Source organism: Carcharodon carcharias, chromosome 4 (assembly GCF_017639515.1).
Source record: "Carcharodon carcharias isolate sCarCar2 chromosome 4, sCarCar2.pri, whole genome shotgun sequence".
Classification (NCBI taxonomy): Eukaryota; Metazoa; Chordata; class Chondrichthyes; order Lamniformes; family Lamnidae; genus Carcharodon; species Carcharodon carcharias.
In genome coordinates, this window is record NC_054470.1 from 85,498,415 (window position 1) to 85,510,728 (window position 12,314).

The 12,314-nt window shown below is 42.8% G+C and overlaps 1 protein-coding gene across 1 annotated transcript in view; it reads left to right on the forward strand.

Annotated features, from left to right (window-relative positions):
• Positions 1-12,314, forward strand: part of LOC121277230 (FRAS1-related extracellular matrix protein 1-like) — a 391,688-nt gene that overhangs the window by 306,511 nt on the left and 72,863 nt on the right. Inside the window, exons 24-25 of the mRNA XM_041186416.1 lie at positions 6,280-6,694; positions 7,308-7,509. Coding sequence (XP_041042350.1) covers positions 6,280-6,694; positions 7,308-7,509 — 617 coding nt within the window. The remainder of the gene's footprint in view (positions 1-6,279; positions 6,695-7,307; positions 7,510-12,314) is intronic.

The window sequence follows — 12,314 nt, forward strand, 5'->3', positions numbered from 1 at the left end:
AGTAGAGATAGACTCCTTCATCTTTTGTGTAAAGGTGTGCACAGCTTTTGAAAATTTTTACAGATGGTCATGCATTTCCCTTTGCTGCTTCACAAGTACCCATTTAGTGAATGATCCTTGTGGCTCAGCATCTGTGTCAAGCTGAGCAGAGTTTGAAGTGTCCTGTTCCCTCCAAGAGTGACTCTCCATTGATGTCCAGGTCTTCAGTACCTGCTTTTGCTCACATTTGATAGGGTGGTACATAGTGAGGACCATATCTAGCTAAGAATCTGGGCCGATCATGGTCTGTATATCAACATTGGTGGAGAGTACACATGAGTCATGTGACACTCCTCCTCTGAGGAATCCACAGACTCTTCCCCCCACCTGCCATCCCCGTTATTCTCTGGTGGGTCCAGCAATTCACTGATGGGAGATGAAAGACACGAGTTAGCGCTGAATGGATGTGAAATAGTGTTCCAAGTTAGCATTGTGCAGATCATGGCTTTCAATGTCATGCTGGCATCGATTGACATGAGTTACAATTCAGTTCCAAGGCTGGAAATTTCCCGCCCCTCACGCCAGCAAGATCTTCTGGTCCTGCTGATGTTAACGGATATTTCAGTGGCTCGCCAGCCCTGCTGGAAAATTCCGACCCAAGTGTTAGTGCGTTACCTTATGCTGTCACAATGTCTCTAAGCCACCCTCATCACTTCGTCAGCAAAGGCCTGTACTGCAGACACCTTGTCAATCTCCAGGACTTTCTCCTCCATCGCGATCAGGGTGGCAGCACCACACCCGAGCCTCTTCCTGCAGTTGTGGGCTTTCTTCTGCTGCAACGAGAAAAGACCAAGAATTAGGGACTGAATTTTCTCCCCCATCGGGGGGGAAGCTGATGGGTGGGTGCATAGAGGCGCGCTTCCGATCGGCGCACCCGATTGGAGGCTCACTGCCATTTTACGTGGGCGGGCTGGGGGGAATCCCAAAAGTGCAGCCTCAGGGAGATCGGCTGTACATGCAAAAAAGACAAAAATAGAAAAATAAAATTTCCCTTACATGTCCCCTCATGTGACAATGTCACATGTGTTGGGACATGTCCATAATTTTTACAAAACCTTTATTAAAATTTTTTAAAGCCTACATGAAACCTCATCCCACCCGTGGATGAGATTTCATGTATTTTCTAGTTCCCAAAGGGGCTCCTGGCCTGCCCACCAACCGTCCTTTGATTATTTAATTGACCCTGTCAATGGCGTCAATTGTCCATTGACAGGTCGGCGGGCGTGCAACTGATTTGGCTGCACTCTCCTTCTTGAAAATTTAAATTGGGCCCTGCCTCTGCTTGCCAACTCGTAAAATTCTGCCCTAGGAGTGTGCGAATAACATACAACATACAAACAACATGCGAGCAAGGAGCAGGAGTGGGCCATTCGGCCCCTTGAGCCTGCTCCACCATTTAATAAGATCATGGCTGATCTGATAGTAACCTGAAATCTGCCTCCCACTACTCCCGATAACCTATTTGCTTAGCAAAAATCTACCCACATCTGCCTTAAAAATATTCAAAGACTCTGCTTCCACCACCTTTTCAAAAAGAGAGTTCCAAAGACTCACGACGCTCTGAGAGAATAAATTTCACCTCATCTCCATTTTAATTGGGCAACCCCTTATTTTTAAACAGTGACACTTAGTTCTAGATGTTCCCACAAGGGGAAACACCCTCTCCACATCCACCTTGTCATGACCCCTCAAGATCTTATATGTTTCAATCAAGTCACCTCTTACTCTTCTAAATTCCAGCAACACAAGCCTAGCCTGTCCAACCTTTCCTCATAAGACAATCCACCCAGTCCAGGTATTAGTCTAGTAAACTTTCTCTGAACTGCTTCCAACGCATTCACATCCTTCCTGGAATAAGGTGACCAATACTGTACACAGTACTCCCGATGTGGTCTCACTAGTGCTCTGTATAACTGAAGCATAACCTCCCTACTTTAGTCTTCAATTGGTTGCTGTGGATGGAGGGAAGACATTTGAGGAGGGTTATTTTGAAGAATGGGAGTGAGTGGGATTGCAGGTGTTATTCTGTCTGCTAGATGGAGATTTGAGGAGGTTGGAGAGAAAGGAATGTGTGTAACAGGAAGGTGTGTCAGTCAGAGGATTCATGTACAAGAGACTGCTGTGGAGATGTGAGAGTGATGGCTATCAGCTGAGAGTCATTGCACTATTTATAGCACTGGATTCAGGTACACTGTGCCACACTTCAGTCACTCACTGCCTTGGCGACTTGAAGCCAAGTTTGTTTGGTGAGGATGCCTAGCTTCCTCCTGCTGTATCAGGAAACTTCTCTCCGTGAAAAACTCAGCAGGTCTGGCAGCATCGGCGGAGAAGAAAAGAGTTGATGTTTCGAGTCCTCATGACCCTTCAACAGAACTAGGTGAATCCAAGGAAGGGGTGAAATATAAGCTGGTTTAAGGTGTGTGGTGGGGGGGGTGCTGGTTTGGGTGGTGGGAGAGAAGTGGAGGGGGGTGGTGTGGTTGTAGGGACAAACAAGCAGTGATAGAAGCAGATCATCAAAAGATGTCACAGACAACAGAATAAAAGAACACATAGGTGTTTGTGATATTATCTAAACGAATGTGCTAATTAAGAATGGATGGTAGGGCACTCAAGGTATAGCTCTAGTGGGGGTGGGGGGAGCATAAAAGATTTAAAAATATTTAAAAATAATGGAAATAGGTGGGAAAAGAAAAATCTATATAATTTATTGGAAAAAACAAAAGGAAGGGGGAAGAAACAGAAAAGGGGTGGGGATGGAGGAGGGAGCTCAAGACCTAAAGTTGTTGAATTCAATATTCAGTCCGGAAGGCTGTAAAGTGCCTAGTCGGAAGATGAGGTGTTGTTCCTCCAGTTTGCATTGGGCTTCACTGGAACAATGCAGCAAGCCAAGGACAGACATGTGGGCAAGAGAGCAGGGTGGAGTTTTGAAATGGCAAGCGACAGGGATGTTTGGGTCATTCTTGTGGACAGAATGCAGGTGTTCTGCAAAGCGGGCGCCCAGTTTGATTGGAGAGACTACATGAGGGGGAACATGTTAATAATTTTTTAATGTTTCTATTTTTAAAGTTTTTTCCACTGTCACTATTCTCCCTGAGACAGGACTTTGCCTCAGGGAGAAGTGTGCTCTTTTGCGCACATGCACACTTTGACAGGTGGGGAAACCCTCCCCACCCTGCACAGAAAACGCATAGCGCTTCTTGTCAGGGATGCCGCTGGGAGGGCCTTAATTGGCCCATCCACTTAAAATGGCGGCGGGCTGTTTCCGTGTCGGTGTCGGCTGCCCTCCTGCCGCCGAGCCGGTGGGGCCTGCATGCCATCCAAGGGCAAAATTCTGCCCATCATCCCAGCTGGACTCCCGAGTTAGTCAGGGAGTCCAGAGACAGGCTGTTCTTTGGTTTCCTCTGAGAAAGAGCAACCACAAAGCTGTATGTCAAGGAATCAGGTTCCAAGCCCAAATATGGCCCCACCATTGCTTCATACACAGCTGGTGTAAATTTAAGCATATTTTGGAGCCTTTGAATTTTCCACCAACTTCTTTACCAGTGAGGTTCATACATCTTCCGGCAACTAAATTCTAGTACAGAAGTGATAAAATAGCTGTAAAAAATGCTGGAAATGCTCAACAGGTTAGGCAGCACCTGTGGAAAGAGAAGTAGAGTTAATAGGCAGAACGTTCCTGGCCCTGTGGAGGTGCCTGCCGGGAGAATGGTGGGGAAGCTGGGCTGGGATAGCTCCAAGATGCATTCCAGCCACTGAGGAAGTTTCCTGATACAGACAGTGATATAGTTTGGCTCTACAGAGACGGTCAGCCAATTTTAAATCCTTAAGGCCCCAATTAGGGCTAATTTTTCAGGCTAACCAGCATTTTACTGGCAGCAGAGTGGTCACTATGTGGATAACCTGACTCTCTTGGAGTGTTGTAATCAAGGAGACACATCTCAAATGCAAGGGCAATCAGTTCATTGAGTGAATGGGCAACAGTGAATCACATGAAAGTGAATCCCCAAAAGTGCAATGCTGTGGAATTGTGTTTCATGTGCAGCCCTCCTGATCCCCCTCCCATCAACTTAGAAATGCTGAGATTGCACAACAAGCATGCATTAAACTATTAGGAACCTACATTCAAAGAGAACACAAATGGGATTACCATTCTTGAAATGTTTAAGAGATCAAATGGCAAACATAGGGATGGCCAATTAGGAAACTGCCTCTGGGAATATCCCTGAACTGATCTGACAGCCGGCAAGTGTAGGCTCAGGCCCTTAATTTAGTCTTGACATCACACACGGGGAAAAGTTCTACCCAATCTTTCAGGTCATTGACCTTTCGTCAGACTTGATGGGTGGGTTTTTTTCTAGAACACCCCTGTGGTGGGTTCAAGGTGGGTTCGGGAGGTGGTGAGCAATGTGGCGAAACCCAGAAAGTCGGTTTCTCGTCAGTGTAAAATGACAGTGGGAACGTGAACTCCCGTCTGTCATGGCGGGTCGCCATTCCCGTCAAAGGCTGGCATGAAACTGTTTTGCATCCATTAATGGGATGCAGATGAAGGCCCGACTGGAATTGTAGCCGCCCCCCCCCCACCCCATCCCCCGCCCCCCCCCACTCCCCCAGCCACCACCCCCTCAGCCCACCCAACCATCCACGCTGCCAGCGGGGCCTGGACCAATGTGTGCAAATGTCGGAATAACTTCAAGAAGGCCTGGGGCAGCTCATGGAGATTGGAAGGGAAGTTGGAGGCCTCCAGCAACTGGACCCTGGAACACCACATGCAGCAGTGGGTGGGTGGAGCATCCACAACTTGGACCTTCTAACTTCAAGATCTTCCAGGATGTGGATTTTCTAACTCCAGGACCATCCAGGAGGTAGATCTTCTGTCTTCAACGATGGACCAGTTGATGCCTGGATGCCTTTTAAATGTGGCACCTGAAAAATGATGGCGGGGCATGAGTCATCAAGCGCACCTGGCCACACAAAATTTTGGGAAACCCTAAACTGCATAATTAATTAGGCCAGTGCTGTGCAATACAACATGAATTCCCAGTGGCCTCCATGGTGGGAGCCCCCACCACGGGACTTAGTCTCTGGAATGGAAAATTCCGCCCAATGAGAATTTCCATCATTTTCCTTGTTTTTAGTTCAGGTTTCCAGCAACTGCAGTGTTGTATTGTTTAAAAAATAACCACTGTAGTTTTCAGCTATGTATGAGCTGTTCATTTGCCACGCCCTTACACCTATGGTAACTGCCGAGAAAGAAATGTTTGTTAAGAGATTACTTTGCTCATGATGACCACGCTGATAATAAATAACTGTAGTCATACATGTTGAAAGTATCCAGTGAGCCTAAATGTAGGGCTGGATTTTATGCTTCCCGACTGGTGGGCTTGAAGGTTGGAGGTGCACATAAAATACAGCAAGTGGACTTCCCAGCGTCAATCCACTCACTTCCAATCTGTCTGAAATTTTACGGAAAGCAGGGAAGGTATCGGGCAGCCTATTGAGACCCTTAAGTGATCAATTAATGGCCACTTAAAACCTGCCCCTGCTGGTATTTTACCCACGGCAAGAGGGGAAGGGCCATGCCGTGTTGGAAGGCCAGCAGCTTTTTGCAGCTGGTGTTGGGCAAGGGGGAGACTTCCTTTGTGGGCTCTGTGGCCCATTGGAGGCAACCCTTCCCCCCACTTTTAACCCTTTAACCCTTCCCCAGTTCTCTTGAATTTGGTCCTCCACTCCTGTCAAGACCAGACCCTGACTTACCTGGGCTTCTTGGCCTGGTGGGACTAGCTATAGTCCCAGCACTGCTCCAGGCTAGCACTGCTGGGACTACAGAACTGCCGGCCATCTAATCAGCTTGAAACTAAGGTGGGACTTCACCTGAGAAAGAGGTGGATGTCTCACCTTAAGGTAATTAATGCTGCTACTGATGTTAAATTGCTGTGGGGCAGCCATTACGATTGTGGGCAGCATCTCCACCAGCTATTGAGCTGGGGGTTAGGGACCACAGCACCCTGTAAAATCCAGACTGCAGTCTTGCTAGTTCTGCCAAGCCATGTAAGATAGCAACAGTTTGTCAGTATAAAGTATAATGTACGTGACATAGAGGTTTGTTTCTGAACTTTGTTACAGAGCCACTAGGACCCGAATCCCTGTTAAAGGTGTGTATTATTTTATTATTTCATTTCTATAGATGGTGAATCAAGAAAACTTGCTGAAGGCTGCCTTGCCTCTGACTCTCTTTGCTAGATTCATTGTCAGCAATGGGCTGTCCACAAGAAACGGAAGTCTAGAGATCATCATTGAGAACATTGATCGCATCCTGCCCACACTGTCGAACAACAGAGGGATTCGATTGGTTGAAGGCTCCATGAAGTCCATTTCTCCAGAGGTGCTACAGTTATCTGACCCTGATACTCCCCCACAGAACCTTACGTACATCATTGCACAGCATCCACAGTTCGGCCAACTATACCACAAAGGGATTGTACTTCGTCAGCACAACTTCACGCAGTTGGATGTTGACAACATGGATGTAGCATACAAACATGATGGAGGAGATTCGCAGATTGACAGGTTTACCTTTATTGTCACTGATATGACCAATCACGGCTTTCTGGTCAATGGAAAATTGCATACTGAGCCATCTGTATTCACAATTGAGGCAAGTGGTTTAAGATTATCAGTAGTTTTAGATATAGACCTTACCTCAAATTGGAAATGTAACCTGGTGAGTAACTATGTTAGCAGAGCAGCAGATTCCTGAGTGTTGTAAGTTCAAGCTTCAATCTTGACTGGCTACATGGCTGTGGTTTAAATTCTAGATTCTTTGTAAGAAATGGGTTTTTCTGTTACTACATTTAGAATTGTGAAAGTTGGGACCTGAGTTATAGAAATAAGCAAATAATGGCACCAAAGTTTAAAAAGTGATTATTGTAATGTTGGACATTGATCAGATGTGGTGAATAATGAGTAGCACTTTTAATTGAAATATGGAAAGTGCTAATGGGAATAAATACACACATGTATTGCTTCGGATATGTTCTAAAGCTGAACACCTTTACAGAGACTAAAGAGAAAAGAATGGACACGTTTTCTTGTTTGTTGCTTTGTCTTTGGGAGTCTCATATTAAAAAGAAAGTGAAATCTTTTATTCCCTCTAATGTTAATGCTTGTGGAGGATGTAGAACTTCAGTAACATAAAAATATGAATGGTTTAGGGATGGATTATTTGTAACAAGAGAGGTAGCTATCAATGAATTATTGCGTTTGTTCAGGTGGACCATGTGGACAAGGCTGCCCCAAGAATAGTTTACCTACAGTGCCCATCAAAAGTCGAAGTGTTAAAAAACAGCAAGTATGGAATCTACATCTCTTCTCGAGACTTGAAAGCATCAGACAGCAATAGCAAAGACGAAGAACTGATTTTCCATATTTTACGTGCTCCACATTTTGGTTACTTGGAAAACATCACTACTGGTACGGTAGTTTTTCATTTATTTCTATTCTTATTTCATTAATATTTATAAATCTCCAATATTTATATTACGCTAAATAAGTAAACTGAAAAGTTCATATGTTCCTAGTTATGACTGTTTTTTGCTCATAACAATTTGACATTTTTTTTACATCATAGTTAGTTTGCTAATAGTTACATCCTGGAGTATAAGTGTAAGTATCAGCTTAGTTCAAGTTGTAAAACTCTTTCTTTTGGGTCATGTGTTCAAGTCCCAGCACAAATGTAAGCATTTGGTCTAAACTCAGTATAGCAGTGAGATAAGTTTGCATGTTTGGAGGTGTGGTCTTCCAGATGAGATATTAAGGCAAGTCTGTAAGCTCAGATGAGTACACCAGATAACAAGCGGTATTCAAAGAAGAGAATGGAGAACCTAGACTAGAATGCAGAGATCATGTTATAGTGGGGCTTTATTACAGAGTGTTCAATTTTTTGACAGTAGACCGAGATGCATGAAGTATCTAGTGACTGGTCTTGTATGATTAAATCGCCTTTAAATCAGGTAGAATTGAAATTAAACATCTAATTCATAATCAATTTTGTGCTTCTTGGAGTTGCTGAATTTATTTGGTGCTTTTGTCTTCTGCTCCTGTTCCTCCAATTCTGTATCACTCTATCATTTCTATCTTTCATGCCCTCTTGCATTTATGTCCATTGCTCTGTCTCTCTCTTTCTGTACTTAGTTTTTTTTATTTGTTCTTGACACTGTTTGACACTGCCAAAACCATATTTATTATTCATCCCTAGTTGTCCTGGGAAGGTAGTGGGGTGTCGTCTTCTTGAACTGCAACAGTCTTTGTGGTAATGATACTTTCACAATGGTGTTAAGATAGGGAACTTCTGGATTTTGACCTAACCATGATGAAGGAATGGCAATATGTACCAAACTGTGTTGTGTATTTCACAAGAAAAGAGTAACATGTGGACCCTCGGCAGGAAGCCATTATTGAACAGAATAGATTTATACCTCCCCAACAGAGAGGGCAGCTGAGAGGGCAATATAACAAAATACTCCGCTCTTAAAATATTCCCTCTTCACTTCAAAAAAAAATCATGTACATCAAAATGTAAAATGATACATGTACATAATTTCCTTGATACAATATGTCTAAACTAATAGCAACAATACCTGAAATACAACAAGTTGGGTTGCATACTTGTTTTTACTTTAATCACAACCAAACATATATAACTGATACTAACAGAGTAATTTACATGTAAAAAAAGTGTTTCCCCTTAACATCAGTATAAAAAATAATGAAAAGACCCACTTTTTTCTTCTTCCTTCCTACACACTTTCAATTAATCCATCTGGCTTCTTTTTCTTTCTGTCTGGATATCTTCTTCCATGTCTGTTAGCTTGATTCTGCTCTCTTAATACCTCTGATTGTGTCAACCCTGAACTTTGACTTTTGACTACCAACACCATTTAATGGTTGGGATTGTGACATTGATTGACTATCATTAATCGAAGGCCCTGGCTCACTTTGCTCCATGGTGGATTCTGTAATATCATCAAACTTCCAGTTTATTTTTGATTCACTTTCTTTCTGACTTTCACCATGGGCTGTAGGAGGAATTTGGACTAGAGGAGATTTATCATACTCCCTGTTCATCAGATTTCCTCTTTCAAGCAAAAGATCTACATGACACTGATGGAGTCTCTCTCTAGTCTTCTCTAGATATGTACATGCACCTAATGTTGTTCCAACAATCATGTCCAATCACATGCTTATCCTTATCACCTCGGTGGATTTTCACCATGACCTTCTAACCAGCTCTTACCTCTCTTAAGTTTCATGCCTCATGTATCATGATTCACCTTCACTTTGTGATGCTTTTCTCTTACTTTGCCATTGATACCAGGCTTGAACAAACTAAACCTTATCCGAGAAGTGTGCTTAAACTCTAACTCGTAAGGTGAGGTTATTTTGTAAGAGAATGAAAAATTGTCTCGCCTCTGTCAAAGAGAAACATGGAAATTACTGCCTAGCGTGTCATCTAGCAAATAATTCTGCAAAGACCCCTTCACAGTCTATGCACTTCTATCTGCATCTTACAGTGAAAAATTTCAACACCTCAGGCAACCAAATTCTCAAAGCCTCAATAGTTTTGGCAATTGTTAGGCATAGGCTGAACATTTATCCACATGCTATAGCAATCATCCAAAACAGGGTACTCTTTCCCTTCTACTTCAGTGAAATTGACATGTCTCGTTCCCATGGTTTATTGTTTTTTACCACGAAATGAAAGGAACCTTTGCTGGATCATTTCTCATTCTGAGACACACTTCATAACTTTTCACCAACTATTCAAAATCTCTATCTACCCTTGGATAAAAAAACAGTTTATTGCTACTGCTTTCATACAAACTATCCCTGTGTGCTTTTGATGAGGTTCCTCTAACAATTTCTCTCTAAACTTTGGTGGAATAATGACTCTTAAACCCCATAGGAGACAGCATTGAGCTGCACTCACTTTATTTCTATATGTGAAATACTGCTGCAATTTCTCCTTATCATACTATTTAGACCAGCTATTCATGACATAATTGAGCACTTTACTGAGCAGCACTCCTTGTGCATTTCTTCACTAATTTCTTTAGCAGACACTGGCATGTCATTTGTCTATGTAAGATCATTCACAGGCAACTTGTAGCTAGAAGTGAATCAGTCACATGGGAAACCTCAAAAGAACCCCTACGTTTGCATGATCTGCTGACTGACGATATTTGATATCATACTGATAGATCATCAAAATTAATGCCCAACTCTAGGGCGTTGGATGGGTACTCCCATCCTTGAACCAAATATGATCGTAAGGGCCTGGTGGTCAGTTAACAAAGTGAACTTTCTCACACAAAAACAGAAAATGCTGGAAAAACTCAGCAAGCCTGACAGCATCTGTGGAGAGAGAAACAGTTCACGTTTCGAGTACGTATGACCCTTCTTCAGAGCTTCAGAGCTAGGAAGTGAACTTCCTACTGTACAAGTATTTGTGGAACTTATTACCACCATATATGATCGCTAATACCATTCTCAACTTGAGTAATTTTGCTTTGATTTCATTAAAGTAGGTGGGGCATATGCTACAGGCTGCTCCACACCACCTTCCACTATGTGAGATATACCCCTGTGGTGGGGCATCATGTGCTAAAACTAATTGCTTCTTGGGATCATAGTGGGTCATAACAACATCACTCGTCAGTACTTTCTTCACTGCTTCAAATACTTGCCGACAGCACACAGACCACTCCCAATCCGCAACAGGTCTCCAAGATGAGCAGCCTCTGCCTTGTTAGAACTTCCATCTTTGAGGAATGTTAGAGTGGAGTGAATGCATTATCTAAGTCAGGGATGAACTTAGAATAATGCATAACAATCCCTATGAATGTTTTAAGTTCTTCTTTGTTCTCTGGTCTCTTTGCTTTCAAAATTCCCTCAGCCTTCTCCTGTGTTGGGTGGATATCTTCATGATCTATTTGGTGACTCAGGTATGTTACACTTACCGCCATAAAGCAACACTTGCACTTTTTAGCTTTGATGACAAGCTATTGAAGTCAATATAGGATTTTGTTTAACCTTATAATGTGCTCTTTCTTTGTCACATTGCTAATTGGAATGTGACATAAGAAGCAGCACGCTCGTTTCATCCCACTTAGTACCTGATCCATGATGCTCTAGAACATTGCTGAGGCCCAAGTAACTTTTTGTACTGGTACAACCCTTTGTGTGTATGAATGATAAGCAGTTCCTTGCTCTTGTCAGTTAATGCTAATTGCAAAAATGCATTTGGCAAATCTACCTTACTGAATACCTTTCCATTGGCTAAAGTGGAAAACAAATCTTCACTGGTACTAAGTGGTTAAATACCATTCTCGATCACCTTATTTACCATTACTTTCCATTCCACAAATCCAAATGGACACATTTGCTTTTTGAACTACTACAACAAGTGAAGCCCGTTCACTGCTCTTCACTTTCTTAATTGCTCCTGTTCTTTCTAATCTATTCAGCACTTTACTTACTGCTTCTAATTATGCATAAGGCACTGGCCTCACCTTGCAAAATGTCGGCTGTATGTTGTCCTTTATCTTGACTTCGGCTTTGTGATGCCTCATTTTATCCTTTGGTCCCCCTTGCTCAAAGATCACTTTATGCTCTCTTAACACTTCCTCAATGACAGGCGTACTCTTATTGATCCCTACTGTAAGTAACTCGGCCCAGTTTAACCATATCTTCTTAAGCCAGTTCCTCCCCATCAGGGAAACTTTGTTCCTTCCTATTACTACCAAATGAAAGTAATAGGATGTTCATTATATTCCACCCTAACACTAACTTCACCTAACTCTTATTATTAACTAGTCAGTTTCACACCAGTTTTGCGTAAGGGAATGTGAATTAGGGACTTCATGAATTATTCTTCTGAGATAACAGACACTGTTGCAACTGTATTAATGGTAGAAGTAAATTGTGAATCTCCAACTCTCAGTTATCCTGTGAATGCTGGAATTATATCTTTAGCCCTTTTACTCTCATCTTCCATGTGCTATTTTTCTTGCACTCTGACTGAAGACAACTCTTGATCTTCCTGCTCCGTAATATCAACTTCTGTTTCCATTTCTATCATATGCGTATTTGAGGATTTCCAGACTCCTGAACTACCTTTAGATCTACCACAACTTTGACTTGGTGCATTGCTGTGACCTGAAGCTTTACCACAACCTGGCGCATTACTGTTTCTTCTAACTCATTTATTCTATCTGGAT